The 16815-nt window shown below is 38.8% G+C and overlaps 1 protein-coding gene across 6 annotated transcripts in view; it reads left to right on the top strand.

Annotated features, from left to right (window-relative positions):
* Positions 1 to 16815, top strand: part of ESR1 (estrogen receptor 1) — a 421968-nt gene that overhangs the window by 178132 nt on the left and 227021 nt on the right. For 5 of the 6 annotated variants that reach the window (XM_011996801.1, XM_011996802.1, XM_011996799.1 and 2 more), the window contains one exon: positions 7796 to 7912. In XM_011996801.1, the coding sequence (XP_011852191.1) occupies positions 7796 to 7912 (117 nt within the window). The remainder of the gene's footprint in view (positions 1 to 7795; positions 7913 to 16815) is intronic. The other variant, XM_011996804.1, reaches the window with a different exon arrangement.

The raw sequence follows: 16815 nt of genomic DNA, 5'->3' as shown, positions 1-16815 counted from the left end.
AAGGCAAAGTATCACTCAAGAGTCAAGGGTTGGGGTAGATACAGATACTAGGTACTGCAGGAAGTCAATATCTTTCTCAGAGTGTAAGGCAGGACAAGACTTCTGTTTCTCTGTATCATCGTGGCTGGGGAGTTGGACTGTGCATTTCATCCTTGTCATATTAAGTCAAAGCGTATTGCCCAAATGATTTAATATTAGCGTGGTCTTAGTAAGTATTTGTCTCGTAGATATGTTAAACAGAAGACAGTAACATTGGGTTGGCTGTGTCAATTCCTCACTTTTTCTTTCTTAGACATGAGCTTCCTAGGAAGCAGAACGCTTGGTGGTCAGACAGTTGCAGAGATTCCTTGCATGATTGCAATCTGGAAAGCAGATACTATTCTTGAGTGAAGAGCTTGCCCTTTGGAGAAGCTGGGTTTTCCATATATGAAGGTTGTTAGAATGCGTAAGAGTTCAGCTTCTGGTATGAAAGGCGACCTTGGTTCAAAGCCCACTTGCCACCTGCTTGCTGTCTGGCTTGGATCAGGCTTTTAAACTTTGATTATAATTTTGCATCTGTATAATAGGATTAATATAATTCCTCCCTCATAAAGTTGCTAGGGGGTTAAATGAAACAATCAATGTATAACACACTTCCTGGCATGTGATGTTCAGTACCTAGAAGACTCGGTGTCCTTGGTAGAGAGAATGTTTGGCCAGACAAGCCTGTGGAATTACCCCCGGATAGGAAGTGAGCACAAGTGTGAAATGAACAAGCCAGAGCAGGAACAGCTCTTACAAGTGCCTACTCAGGCCTGGGCAGTTGCTGGTTTATATAACAGTGCTTTGAAAATTCATGTGCAGATTCTTACTATTTTCCCAAATGTTACAGCTCAAAACTATGTTCTCTGTACCTCAACACTGAAAGGATAATATAGTCTTTCACTGATAAAACTAAAATATCATAGGTTTTCCTTTGGCCAAATATGTATAGAAACTTGTGATTTCACATCAGATTTAAAGAACACTCTGTGAAAACATATTGATGCTTAGAAGTAGAAAGAAATTCAGATTTTGACATCTTATTTGTCAGCTTAAACTATTTATACTTCCTGGATGCTTCAAAATGTGATAAATCATCGTTAATTTTATGTAAATATTTGATGAGTGCCTTTAATAAGGAGACTGTAAAGGTAGCCAAGCTTTACATATGTTAGCTAAATTTATGGGGCAATCGGGTATAAAAAATAGGACTTTGAAAATAAAATATTATTTTGTTGGACTCCTCCAATGAGGCTTGTTGACAGGATTAGCTAAAATTGGCTCTTATTTGATGTGTGAGTGCTTAAACATTGGAGAGTTCATTTTTCTTTTAGAATTCATTTTCATTTCTGAGCCTTAAAATATGAACAGTTAGCTAAATGCTATTATATGTTGATAAGAAATGCTAAGTGTTTATTCCTTAATGAGACAACATGTTTTCCCAGTTTACATAACTTGACTTTTAATCTAACCTTATGAAAGTCTCCTTGACTTTAATTTTTTTTTTCCAGAGTACTGTGTATCTCTTTAGGGAATGCACTTATTTAAAAAATTATAAAGCAAGAATAAATGTGTTGTGTTTTGAAGTTTTCTAGTCACAAATTAAATCCCTAGATGTGTTGTAAGTTTGTGGTGTGCTTTGAAATGCATCAATTCAAGATGGAAATAGTGGGAAAGGACCATTCAAGTATGATTTCTGACTCCATAAAGTTAGGAAGTTATGATAAAGGAAAAATAACTACACCACATACTTATGGCATAGAATTGCCTTATTGGGACAATGGATCTTCAAATTTGTAGGCTATGATGGAAGCAAATATTTTTAGTATCTTATTCAATTGTGAAGCCAGGAGAGGAGTACTCTGAACTTCAGCTTCTCATAAAATGAGTCAGTTACAGGACAGTTTATGTAGTTTATATGTAAGAAATCCTTTGATCAAGATATGCTTTTTCTTCAGTCTTGTTAATAATTCATTTATAAGGATTTTTATTTCTAGGAAAATAATACCATAGACCTACTTTATTTAAAGCTAAAGCGTTTCCTGGTGATGATGGTGAATGGGGAGATGATTCAAGGAAACTGCTAATCTTGTAGAGTTTAGTAAAATCTTGGAATAGAAATTTTAAAAAGTTAAAACACACTATGAAAACAAATCATTATTAGTAAAATGAACCATATTAAAATATCTACATAACCAACATATTATAGTGGGGGAAATAGCATTTTAATTCAGAAAAATATTTCTATATAGAACAAGCTTTGGAATAATTAGAATATATTGATTTTTCTTTGGGGCAATCATGAAATACACTCATATTAGGAAAGCGGCAAGGCCTCAAAATGGAAAGAGTAAGATAATTCATGGGCAATGCATGGCTTCATGGATCCCTTCCTGGCCCTCTTCATCTATGAATATCTGTTTTATGTTCATGTCTGCCGCCCCCCCTCCGCCCCCCAGTGCTGAAGAGCAGACTGCCCCTGCTTAGAACCAAGCCTTGTTCTTGTGGATTTGAGTTTTGGGGTCCTGAGGTAGAATGGCCATCATATTGTTCAGGGTCCTCACCTTCCCACTCATTACTTCCTTTATAGAACCCCAATCGTTCCTCTCAAGAGGCCCGTGCTCCACAGATGAAGTTGGGGATAAGGGGAGCTTTAGCATCTCAGTTTTGCTCAGATATTGGATACTTGTTGAGCTCTGCCATGTGTGTGAGAATGCACTGGGCTCAGGATCAATAGCAATAAACGAGACAGATATGGTCCGTCCCTTGCCATGCCGAGACTGACCTGGGCATTGAGACAAGCAGTTAAAACCCAACATAGTAAGTCCTATGATAAGACACAAACTAAGCATGGCTGGAAGGGCAGATAAGATTGCACAGAGGAATTGATATCTTGACCGGCACACTTAGAAGATGAGTAGGAGTCAGCTGGCCTAAGAGGAGAAAAAGTGTGTTTCCACGAGGAAGAAGAGCATGTGCAAAGTCCTGGGGGTGAGAAGCATGGCATGTGTCAACAGAAAGACATGGCTGGAACTTGGATGGGAGTTAGAGTGGGGGAGAGAAGGCAAGGAAAAACATTAAGAGCTTTGCAAACTGTGTGAAGGCATTGCATTTAGATTTCATTTTTAGAGCTTGGAGGAGCCTCAGGACATTGAGGCAGGATAGTGGCCGGATGGCATATGATTTTAGGAAAATCGCTGTGGCCACACTGTGGGGAAGGATTGGTGGGGGAAGGCTGGAGGCAGAGGGTCCCACAGTGGGCTGTGGTAACCATCTGGGCTGGAGAAGGTAGGGACTATGGTGGTGCCCGAGGCAAAATTGGTTTTGCTTTGAAAAATCACCAGAAAATATTTGTTTTGATCTGTGTGCCTGTGGTGGGAGGTGGGGAGGGAGGGTCAGGTGAGGAAGAAGGTCGAATCTGGAATAATGCCCATGTTTCAGGCTTCACGTGCAGACATTTCTTGGTTCAGCTGGGAAGTGAGTAGGAACACACTGGCGAGGAAAGACGAGAGTCATCCGTTCTGTCTGGGGCACATCCATCTTGACGAGTGTGAGAGAGTCAAGTCTTGATGGACGGGGGCAGGTGGACATTCAGAAGCTCAGGAAAGAGATTTGGTCTGAAGTGACCGCCAGAAAATACTGAGGGAACAGTGGTGAAAAAAGAGAGACCTGCAATATTATATTGGCTTTCTCTCAGGCAACTGCTTGGCCTGTCTTCATATTCCTTTTGAATCTCTGCATATGTATGGGCCATTATTTATTTTCATAACTAACAAATATAGACTTTCTGTGTAATGACAACAAAGCTAAACCAGCTGCTACCAAAGGAGGGAAAATAAGAAGAGAAGGAAAAAGAAAAAGAAAAAGGGAAGCTTGGGGAAAAGCTGAATGTGGGTCCTTCTGTTTCTGCAGGGGCTGGGGTGGGCCTGGTGATTCCTACTGAGAGGCATTTTCTCTCCTTGTTCCTGTCTTTCTGGTTCCATCTCATTCACCACCTGTCACCTCCACTTCCTACCAGTCAAACCTTAGATTCCTCCAGAGGCCTTTTATTTTTATCTTTTGGCGGGCAAGAAAATAGTGCTGATTATTTTTCCAAACCTTCACCTGAACATCATGGCTTTGGGCCTTTGGGCTTGGTTCATCTGGGCCTGCACAGAAGGACTTTGGGGCCAATCTGGTCACGTACATCAAGTCCTGTGTTTTCAGTTAAAAAAAAAACACACTGCTATGTTTCACTAAGACAATTGGTGTGAGTTGTTTTTGAGAAAATCAACTCTACTTCAGTAAGATTTTCTCATGCATTATCTTGAGAAGACCAGATAATAAAATTTAAAAAGAATTTCTTCTTAATGCAACTTAAATCAATTGCTTTAATAACACATATTGACCAAGTTACACTTGTTAAAGAAAAGAAAAAAAACTACTTTGTTGTTTTTCTTCTTCTGACATGAGCTGAAGACTTAGAAATAGTTGTTAATGGTGTTTGTTTAAGAAGAATTTGTTTTAATTGCATATATCAAATATGTATTTATTAAATTTTTCTTTTTGCCAGTTTATCAATTCTAGCTTTGTCACAAAAGGTTTGCAGTATGAACATGATTCTGTTGTACGTCTATTTCCATTTTTGTTAAGAGATGAATTCAATTATAAAAATCTAGTATATTTTATGCATTAAACATGTTAGTTCAGGAATTTCACTTGGTTCTACAAAGAAACCTATCTACAGTGGATGGCCAATCCAAACATGAGACTCAGCCAACTGGCCTCTGACCCAATTCAGTTCTCCTATCTTCTTCTGGCTTACAAAGTAACTGACTCTGGGGAGACAGTGAGTCAAAGTAATATTTGGTTTGAATGGTTATTGACTATTTTCCTCTGAAACTTAATGTATACTAATTTATTTTTTATTTTATTCTTTTTTTTTTTTTTGAGAGATAGGGTCTCGCTCTGTTGTCTGTGCTGGAGTGTAGTGGTGCAATCACAGCTCACTGCAGCCTTGACGTCCTGGGCTCAAGCGATCTCCTGTCTCAGCCTCCCGAGTAGCTAGGACTACAGGCATGTGCCATCGTGCCAGGCTAATATTTAATTTAATTTTTTTTTTTTTTTTGTAGAGACAAGATATTGTTATGTTGCCCAAGCTGGTCTAAAACTCTTGGTCTCAAGCTGTCCTCCCACCTCAGCTTCCTGAAGTACTGGAATTATAGGCATGAGCTGCCACACCTGGCCATATACTCATTTTTTAAAAACACTGAAATGTATCAGCATATACTGCATAAATACCACAGGAGACTAAACACTGAAAGTTTCTTTAGGGTATCAGAAGAATACTCTTTTTGCTTGCAGTTAGCATCTGCACAGATAAGTTTTGTTTCTGGTTCTATTACTTCTTCAGTTTGACCCTATTAATAAGGACAATTCTAAAAATAATAACGATGTCTGGATATCTGAGTCAGTGTGTGGTCTTTTACTGAAGTTACGGTTTATAACTCTCTGACTAGTTTGCTGGTTTCTGTTATGCAATAGAAGAGTGCAAATGTTAATTTGATCTGAAGCCCGTTTATACAGTGACTTTTATAATGTATATTTAAAGATGGAAAGCCAAGTTTTATGAGAGCAGCATTTCTGGTCAAGTCCTCACTCCACCCTCTTCTAATTGGGCCTGACCCTTTAGTTGAATAAAGAACAAAGAGCTCTGTAGTTAAAACATTTCACTGCATGTTGCATCTTGCCCTTAGTAAATGGAAAAAATAGAGACTTAAGCAGAGAATCTGAATTAGAGTGTGAAATATATATTCAAATTTGGGGTGGGAGAATGAGAAACATGTTTTACCATAGTAGACATAACTTCCTTAGTCTAAATTCAGGACATTTCCCCAAGATATGTAAGAATTTACACTTATGCAGACAGACTTTATAAAAACATGCCGATATTTATTAGTTTGTGAATTTTAATATTCTGCTCCCTATAAATCAGATTTCTTTTGAGGGATAAAAGGATGGAGGTGACTTCTAAATCTTAGAGCAGAAACTTCCTGTGGGCAGCTGGATATATATATAGCAGGAGCTCAGAGAAGAGGGTTGGGTTGGAAGCGTACATTCTGAGTGATCTGCATTTGGTGATGATGGAAGCCATGGACATGCACTAGATTCTCTTGTGGGAGAATATGGAGTAGTAAGAGAAGAAGAAGACCTAAGACTGAGCCCTGAGCAGCTCTGGCTTAATGGTGGATGGAGGAAATTGAATCTGTAGACAAGACCTGGAGACTGCAGCCTGAGAGGCAGAAGCAACTGGGGTGTTTAGGATTATGGAAGCCTAGGGAAAAAGCCTCTTTCAAGGCAGAAGGGGAGGTATCAACATTGTAGGCTGCTCCAGATAGGTTATGTAGGATGTGGACTGAAAAATATCTGTAAAATTTGGCAACAGGATTCATTGATAATCTTAGGGAAGTTGCTTTTTTGGGGCAACTAAGGTGGAAAACAGATTGGCGTGGGTTGAGCCCCGCAAGAGAGGTGAAGAAAAGGAGATTTCATGTGCAGACATTTCTGAGTTCAGCTAGGAACGAGGGGCAAGATAGAAGATGGAAGTTAGAGAGCATGTGGGGCAAGGGTGACTGTTTTACAGGACAGTCTTGCATGTGATCAAAGCCAATGAGTAAGGAGCATTTGAGGGAGAGAGAGTCAATCAACAAGAGAGAAAACAAAGAAGGTTAATCATAAAATAACGGTAACAACAACAAACATCTTTTGAGTGTTTTCCATATCCAGAGAATGATGGTAAACTCCTGACCTGCATTCTCACGTTCAATTCTTAGAATCTTTGGATGTGGTGGATTCCATGATTGTCTCTAGGTTAGTGAGGAGGAAAGAGAGACTTAGAAACGTAAGGTAGCTTGCTCAGAGTTCTCCAGGCAGTCAGTGATGGACTAACTTACAAACTGAAGGACTGAACTTTGTCACCACGCAGCCCACCAAGCCGGCTTGAATTTAGGTATTCTGTGCTGCATGTGACTACCGACTTAATTAAATTATATTTTAAGAAGGGCTACTTTGAAACTCGCTCTCTGAAAATTCTATTTCTAATGTCTGTACCCTGACAACGATTTTGGTAAGCAGCCTTGATCAAACCAAACCAAACCAAACCAAACCAAACCAAATCCAAAAAACCTTATCTGCTGAGAAAATATAACCATATAAAATATGGTGCTACAAAACACAGACTGTGTGAACTAAAGGTGACTTGCCCAAAGGACTCCTGAAGCAATTGGCTGCTGTAGAAATTAAGTCCACGAGAGGATTTTTTTTTTTTTTTTTTTTTTTTGAGACGGGAGTCTCACTCTGTTGCCTAGGCTGGAGTGTAGTGGCGCAATCTTGGCTCACTGCAACCTCCGCCTCCTGAGTTCAAGCGATTCTCCTGCCCCAGCTTCCTGAGTAGCTGGGATTATAGGCGCGCACCACCACACCCGGATAATTTTCGTATTTTTAGTAGAGACGGGAGTTTCACCATGTTGGTCAGGCTGGTCTCGAACTCCTGACCTCGTGATCCACCCACCTCGGCCTCCCAAAGTGCTAGGATTACAGGCTTGAGCCAGCGTGCCTGGCCCATGAGAGGTTTTGTTTGCACTTCAAGAAGAACAGAAAAAGGTAGGCAGGCTGAGGAGCCCCATGGTAAGGCTGAGGAATTGATAGGGAAACAGCCTCCCAAAGGTTTCCCTGTGGATTCTGACTGGCTAAGTTTCCTGAAATAATATTAATTCTGTCCTCTTGCTTTTAACAGGACATAACGACTATATGTGTCCAGCCACCAACCAGTGCACCATTGATAAGAACAGGAGGAAGAGCTGCCAGGCCTGCCGGCTCCGCAAATGCTACGAAGTGGGAATGATGAAAGGTGGTAGGTACATCTCTCCCAGGGGCCCTTGGGAACGGCCCTGGCCACTGCCCAGTGCTGGCTCTTCCCATTCGAATACAACCATGAGAATTTTGTGTTTTTTTTCTTTTAATTTTTTTTTTCTGTTCTTATTTTTCTTTGCAACAAAAGTATTTTCATAACCCATTTGATTTTAAAAAGGTGGAAGTGTCTGGAACTGGAAATTCTAACATGGCATTTTGTGGTTTGGATTTTCAATGTAAATAATTATATTTTAAATCAAAGGTGTGTGGGAGGCGGTGATGGAAGGAAATGAAGAGTGCTTAGTGAATTATTCCAGAAATATTTTTCAGTTACTGTTTATATTGCAAATGCTAGAAAATGATATCTGAGGATAAACTTTCAAATTGAGACTTGTAAATGTGAAAGCTAACTAGCTAATTTATAGCCTTCTAGTCTCTTATCATCCCTTAAGGAATGTGAATTTCAATCAAAAGGCAGTTTTCTCCTTCAGAACCTGAGTCAACCAGCCATTTTCTTAACCTCAGTGTCTAGCATGGTGCTGGCATAGTTGATTACTGAGCACTACACTAACGAGTACCAAAGCACGCAGGGTTTGTGACTATGGGCTTGTGTCTTTGTGGCTGTGTGTGTGTGTGTGTGTGTGTGGTTTTCTGTCTTCTCATGTATCCCGTCCTCCAGTTTTCTCATACAGGAATCTGGAAACTGAATCCCAGTTCTGGGAATATTAGGAGCCCCATAAATGTGGTTGCCTGATCGACCTCATTGTATTCTTGGGAGTCTCATCTTGAGGAATATTGCTTCTAGTCTTCGATAGCCTTCAGTGTACTGGAAGAGAACACGTAGAAAATGTGTAATTAAAATAAAGTCACAAGGCTGAGTTGGGCAAATCACCTGAGGTCAGGAGTTAGAGACCAGCCTGGCCAACATGGCGAAACCCCATTTCTACTGAAAATACAAAAATTAGCTGGGTATGGTGACGAGCGCCAGTAGGCTCAGCTACTCAGGAGGCAGAGGCAGGAGAATCGCTTGAACCTGGGAGATGGAGGTTGCAGTGAACCAAGATGGTGCCACTGCACTCCAGCCTGGATGATAGAGTGAGACTCTGTCTCAATAAATAAATAAATAAATAAATAAATAAAGCCATGCATTCATTTAGTGTTTCAGAAGGATACTGAGGGGAGGGAAGGGCTGATGATGGTGCTACCTGCTGATTATAATAGGGAAAAGCCCATTTCTTTTCTGAAGGAGGTGAAGCTTGGGGTGATTTAAGGAGAATAAAATTTCAATGAAAAGGAATAGTGATTTTGCAAGTAGTGGGCAGCTAACCTTTAAATCATTCTTACTTGGACGCAGGAGGAAGGAGAGGAAAGACCAAGAATGGAGATTATGATGAAGGCAAGCTTGATGGTTAACAAGCTTACAGTGACAGGTTTCTTAGTCCCGGGCTCATAAACAAGCCGGACAGGCTGAGGTTTGGAATGCAGCATTTGGAATAAATTCTCCTGGTGAAGTGATGCGATGTTGAATTTGCAGATTCTGTGAGCTGTGACTGACTATACATCTTGAACATCTGAAAAAGCAGCTTTAATTCAAAGGCTAATTAATTCCAAGAATTTAACAGGTACATTCAGAAAATGACACTTGAGTCATAAATGGATTAAATATTTAAGGAATTCATCTTTCTTTGTACTGTTGGAGAATTAGTCAGGCTTAATTAAACTCACAAAATGCTTCTTAAGGTAACTTGATAAGTGACAGGAATATAACAGCTGCATAAGAAAAGCTTAATTTGAAACAGTGTAGTCAAAGTTTAATATTCTTCTTTGGCGATTATAGGTAGGTTAAGCACAGGCTCTTACATACATTCTCCTGGAAAGCTGAAATAATCAAGTTGTGAATATGTCCAAAACAATTTTTAAAATGTGAGGGTACCCACGCATTGACCCCACTTCATAAAACCAATTCTGTTTTTATTGTAATTAATATCCAGATATGGTTTGGCTGCATGAATATAAATTATGCCTTCTCATTTTTAATCTAACAAAAATTTGAATATGCAAAGACATAATAAAAGTCTCCCCACTGTTTTCACCTAGAAATCTAGATAATTTGACTGCACACGACAGACTGTGGATAGATCCATACACACTCGCACATGTATATTGATGACTGTAAATATATATATCCGTATTAGTTTTCTAGGGCTGCCATAATGAAATACCACAGGCTGGGTGGCTTAAACAACGGAAATTAATTTCTCCCAATTCTGGAAGCTGGACATACGAAATCAAAGTGCTGGAATATTTGGTTTCTAGTGAGCCCCCTCTTTTTTTTTTTTGAGAGACGGAGTCTTGCTCTGTTGGCCAGGATGGAGTGCAGTGGTGCAATCTCGGCTCACTGAAACCTCTGCCTCCCAGGTTCAGGCAATTCTCCTGCCTCAGCTTCCCAAGTAGCTGGGACTACAGGTGCATGCCACCATACCCAACTAATTTTTGTATTTTTTTGTAGAGATGGAGTTTCGCTATATGTTGGCCAGGCTGGTCTTGAACTCCTGACCTCTGGTGATCCGCCCGCCTTGGCCTCCCAAAGTGCTGGGATTACAGGCGTGAGCCACCAGGCCTGGCTTGTGAGGCCTCTCTTCTAGGCTTGTGGCTAGCTGTCTTCTCCCTGTGTCCTCACATGGCCTTTCCTCTGTGTCCAAGCACTCTTGGCATCTCTTCCTCTTCTCATACGCCCTGTTGGATTAGGGGTCCACCCTTATGACCTCATTTAACCTTAGTTACCTCCAAAAAGGCCCTATTTCCAAATATAGTCATACCAGGGGCTAGGGCTTCAACATACAAGTTTTGTGGGGACACAGTTCATAACAGGCTGCCCTCCCAAAATACCATAGACTGGGTGGCTTAAGTAGCAGAAGTCAATTGCCTCACAGCTTTGGAGGCTGAAGTCTGAGACCAAGGTGCTAGCAGGTTTGGGTTTTTCCTGAGGCCTCTCTCCTTGGCTTGCAGAAGGCTGCCTTCTCTCTGTGTCCCCACACGGCCTTTTCTCCGTGCATCCACAGCTTCTTCCTCTTCTTAGAAAGACACCAGTCATATCGGATTAGGACCCCACACACAAGACCTCATTGAATCTTAATTACCTCACTTAAGGTACAATATCCAAATACAGTCACATTCTGAGGCCCGGGGGGTAAGGTTTCAACATATGTGGCAATATCCCATAGGGATTACTCAGCGATTGTTCAGTATTTCTCTACCTGTAATGAAAACATGTATCTTTCTGGCAGTTTTTATATGTACGTTAGTTTTAAGTGAAGCTTTAAATTCATAAAATTATAGCCCGTGAGAACATCTTATTTTAATGATATGTATAAAGTGCTTGCCATAAAGCAATATAATATATTGTATTTTCTACTACATGGAATACCACACATGGCCACAGGATACCTTCTATAACAACAACTTGAAAAATCCCATTGAATAAAGACTTAATTTACAACTGGAAGTACAATGATAACTAACTATAAAATGTGCAGTCACATGGCAAAGACCAGCTGTGACGGAATAAATCTTTACAACGTGTTTTCAACCATTAGGGTTCACAACAATCCACTTTAACTGGGCTGGTTACCAATTAGGATACTGAAACTCTAACTATGAAACAAAAGGTTTAGTTTCAGTTAAAAGAGAACCACAGACCTACTCCCTACTTTTATAGCAAGGCTGAAAAAATTTACTGAAGATCTATCGTAAAGATTCAAAAGAGTGCATGATTTATCTCCATGAAGTAACAATTTTAATCTGTTACAATACTTATTGCCTCTGAAAATCCCAGCATCATTATTAGATTTGGTTCGAATCTTGGTAGTTCTATAAGATGCAGGATTTGAATTGCACTTTCGGGAATGTGCTTTTCTATCCTAGTACGTGTGCTGGTTTCTCTTCATTGCTTTTTCCTCTTCATTTGTCCCCTTCCCCTTGAACTTTAGATTGTAGATTACATGTCTCTTCTTCAGGAAGGCCTACACAGTTCCCTGACAGTTCCTGAGGCTCGAAGTTCAAAATGAAGATGCTGGAAAATTCATGTTCTAGCTTTAATGGCAAACAGCTCTTCTCTTAGCTCTCATCACCATTATTATTAGTCGTTCAATGTCTGTCTTTATATACGGTCCATAAACTCCATGATGGCAGGGGGGTCTCTGTGTCTTGTTTACTGATCTCACATGAAACCAGTCATAAGGTAGATGTTCAAGAAGTATCTTTTTTTTGCACTAATTAATAAATTGATTAAATTCATTTAAATAGTTATTTGTGTAGGGCTTCTTATATGCAAACCCTTGGGAATAAAGCAAATATGAATAAGATTCTAGTCCCTTCCCTCAATGTCCTCACAGTATAAAGAGAACATTTGCGTGGGAAGTGGCAAATAAAAATCTCAACAGCAAGTGGAGACAGGGTTGCAAGATGGCTCAAATATTGAATGATCAGAATAGGAGTCTAGAGCTTTACCCAGCCACTCCCAGGTTTAGTCCAACTCAGAATATTACTCAGACATCTGACATCCAAGACATATACTATTACTCAAGAATTTGGCCTTCTTGCTGAGTTTGGTAGAAAGAGGAACTCTTCCCAAGATAAATCTGTTCAAATGCTGGCTCCTTCTCAAACTTGCTGAGCAACCTTGTTAAAGTTACTTTTATGAGCTTCACTGATTTCGAATATGAAATGGAGAGAAATAAATTCTACTGTCCAAGCATGGTGGCTCACGCCTGTAATCCCAGCACTTTGGGAGGCCAAGGTGGGTGGATCACCTGAGGTCAGGAGTTCAAGACCAGCCTGGCCAACAAAGTGAAATCTCGTCTCTACAAAATTAGCCAGATGTGATGGCAGGCACCTATAATCCCAGCTACTCAGGAGGATGAGGTTCAAGAATCCCACTTGAACCCGGGAGGCAGAGGTTGCAGTGAGCCAAGATTGCACCACTGCACTCCAGCCTGGGCAACAAAGCGAGACTCTGTCTCAAAAATAAATGAATGAATAAATAAATAAATAAATAAATAAATAAATTTTACTTAATGAGTTTGTCGTGAAGATGACAAATCGTAACATGGGAAAATATAAATCTAAAGAAAATATAAATCTAAAGATAACACACAAGTGTTAGTTACCACATATCTTTTTTTTGTCTTAAAATAATTACTATCTTAGTTAAAAATTGCATCATATACGAGCTCTGCTGGGTTGTTTTTCAGCTGAAAGAAAGAGAATGGCAATCTCATCACTTCCACAAGATAGAAGTTTCTAATTTCTTTGTGGAGAATAAAAACTTGGCTTAAACACCTAAGCTTTTTTTTTGTTTTCTGATCTCATATGCTGAATATAGCTGAATGGAGAATGCGATGTGTTATTTATCTTTTTATGATGCCAGAGATTTACACAAATTTGTGAAAGGTTTTTTCTTACCATAGACTCAGAGGTGTGTTTGAGGCAAGGTTTTCATTGTGCAGTGACGAAATTGGGACATGGAAATTAATTGATGTGCAGGACTCTTGCACTGACCATTCTGGTTATGTTTCCTTATAACACGTTAAGAAGAAATTTGAGATAAAGTAGTAATTGTCAACTAGTCTTTATTTATTTTAATAACAAATGTTTCAGTGTAATTTTTGGAAATATTCCAAAATAACAAATAAATCCAAAAATTAATGGGATAATTTTAAAGTGAGAAAATAACATACTACTAATATAGACAGGGAAATATACATGTGTCCAGAATGATTCAGAAGCCCAATGAAACACCGGAAAATAAAATATTTTCTTGTTGCTTGGATTTAATATTTATCACCATGAGTTATTGTCATTTGCTTTATTGATGGATAAACTTCCAGCCTGGTGACTGTGATTGGAATCCTCTTTAATCCTACATTGGCTATCCTTCATCAAAAGTAAACAACTGGCTGGCTGCGGTGGCTCACACCTGTAATTCCAGCATTTTGGGAGGCCGAGGCGAGTGGATCACCTGAGGTCAGGAGTTTGAGACCAGCCTGAACAACATGGCAGAACCTTGTCTCTACTAAGAATAAAAAAGTAGTTGGGTGTAGCGGCGCCCACCTGTAATCCCAGCTATTTGGGAGCCTGAGGCAGGAGAACTGCTTGAACCCAGGAGATAGAGGTTGCCACTGCATTCCAGCTTGGGTGACAGAGCGAGACTCCATCTCAAAAAAAATAAAAATAAAAGAGTACACAACCAATTATTAATGTATATGATGATAGAATCAAATTAATAAGTTAAAAAATTGTGGAAGATTTGTAGCTGCATGTGAATCCAGGTTTCCTCAAAAGGTAGGTTGGGGTACTCGTATTTAGGATTGAATTTAAGAAAAATGTTAAAGAAAAGCTAACTGCTCTTTACCAAAGAGAGACTGGTTGTTTTAAGCAGCAATCTATATATTTATGATATTGAAAATATTATTTTATTAATTCATATCATAGATATTTATTCAAAAGTCCCCATATTGTAATTTTTATTTGCAAACAAAGAAATATACTGAATCAAGTAAGTGAATCACATGTGGACCTTAAAGACTAATGAATCCAGTGTTTCACAATATTTTAAAGCAATCAAGCTCTTATTTCCACAAGCAGAAGCAGATAGTCATCTATGAAACAGATAAAAGTTGATTTGGCATACCCTCTCTTTATTCAATATGATGCTCATGAGAAACCTTCTTAGAACCCTAGGGCTCCAAGGAACACAGTGGCAAGCCACTGATCTAATCTAACTCCTTCATCCTCTAGGTAAGAAAATCAAGGTCCTCTGTTACCTATTAGGGATGAAGGCAGGTCAGCCTCTGTGACTGTCAGTTCAGCTGGAGGAAGCATGAGTGTAGGCAGCACAATGATCCCTGTAATGACCATGTTCTTCTTATGTTTTTTTTTTTTTTTTTTTTTTTTCTAGTAGTTTTTACAGTTTCAGGTCTAACATTTAAGTCTTTCATCCAGGTTGAGTTGATTTTTGTATATGGAATGAGGTAAGTGTCTAATTTCATTCTTCGGTGTGCAAATATCCAGTTTCTCTAGAAACATGTATCAAAGAGAGTATCCTTTTTCCATTGTGTGCTTTTAGCAACTTTGTCAAAAATTGATTGACTCTAAATGAAAGAATTTATTTCTGGGTTCTCTATTCTGTTCCATTGGTCAATACGTCTGTTTCTATGTCAGTGCCATGCTGTTTTAATTACTATAGCTTTGTAGTATATTTTGAGTCCGGTAGTATTATGCCTTTACCATTCTTCTTCTTGCTCCAGATTGCTTTGGTTATTCAGGGTTTTTTTGTGGTTCCATACAATTTTTTTGATTGTTTTTCCACTTCTGTAAAAAATGTCATTGCAATTTTGATAGGCATTGCATTGAATCTGTAGATTGATTTGGGTCATATGGACATTTTCAACAATATTAATTCTTCCAGTCTATGCATGGTATATCTTTCCATTTATTTGTGTCTTCTTCAGTTTCTTTTATTGATGTCTATAGCTTTCAGCATACAATTCTTTTACTTCCTTGGTTAAATTTATTCCCAAATATTTTGTTTTATTTTTATAGCTATTACAAATGGGATTTCTTTTTTTGGATAATTTGTGGTTAGTGTATAGAAACACTACTGATTTCTGTATGTTGATTTTCTCTTCTGAAACTTTACTGAATTTATTAGTTCTAACAGTTTTTTGTGTGAAGTCTTTGGGGCTTTCTATATGTAAGATCATGTCATCGGCAAACAGGGGTAATTTAACTTCTTCTTTTTCAATTGGCATGCCTTTATTTTTTTTCTTGCATAATTGCTCTGGCAGGAGCTCTCAGTACTACATTGAATAGAAGTGGTGAGAGTGGGCATCCTTGTCTTGTTATTGATCTTAGGGGAAGACTTTTCAAATTTTCACCATTGAGTATGATGTTAGCTGTAGGCTTGTCATATATGATCTTTATTGTGTTGAGGTACATTCCTTCTATATTTAATTTGTTGAGAGTTTTTGGTATGAAAGGATTTTGAATTGTGTCAAATGCGTTTTTTTTCCCTCTATTGAGATGACTATATGGTTTTCGTTCTTCATTCTGTTCATGTGTGTACCACATTTATAGATTTGCATATGTTGAACCATCGTTGCATCCCTGGGTAAATCCCACTTGATCATGGTGAATGATTCTTTTATGTGTTGTGACAATCAATTTTGCTAGTATTTTGTTGTGGATTTTTGCATCTATATTCATCAGGAATATTGGCATGAGATTTAATTTTCTTGTAATACTCTTGTCTGGCTTTAGTATCATAGTAATGCTGGCCTTGTAAAATAGGTTTGGAAGTATTTCCTCCTCTCCAATTTTTGGGAAGAGTTTGAGGATTGGTATTAGTTCCTTAAATGTTTGGCAGAGTTCAGCAATAAAGTCCTTTAGGTCCTGGGCTTTTCTTCCATGGGGGACTTTTTATTACTGATTCAGTCTTCTTTCTACTTATCGGTCTGGTCAGACTTTCTATTTCTTCATGATTCAGACTTGCTAGGTTTATGTGTCTGAGACTTTATCCATTTATTCTAGGTTATCCAAGTTGTTGGTATGTAATTCATCCTAGTACTCTTATAATTTTTTTGCATTTCTGTGCTATCAGTTGTAATGTCTCCTCTTTAATTTCAGATTCAGTTTATTTGTGTCTTCTCACTTTTTTTCTTAGTCTAGTTAAAGGTTAATCAATTTTGTTTATCTTTTTAAAAAACCAATTCATCCCAGGGATGAAGCCCACTTGATCATGGTGGATAAGCTTTTTGATGTGTTGCTGAATCCGCTTTGCCAGTATTTTATTGAGGATTTTTGCATCGATGAGAAACAAGAAATGGGGAAAGGATTCCCTATTTA

This window comes from Mandrillus leucophaeus, unplaced genomic scaffold, assembly GCF_000951045.1.
Source record: "Mandrillus leucophaeus isolate KB7577 unplaced genomic scaffold, Mleu.le_1.0 Scaffold524, whole genome shotgun sequence".
NCBI classification, from domain to species: domain Eukaryota; kingdom Metazoa; phylum Chordata; class Mammalia; order Primates; family Cercopithecidae; genus Mandrillus; species Mandrillus leucophaeus.
Note: the sequence above shows the minus strand (reverse complement) of the source record. Positions and strands in the feature narration are given on the sequence as shown.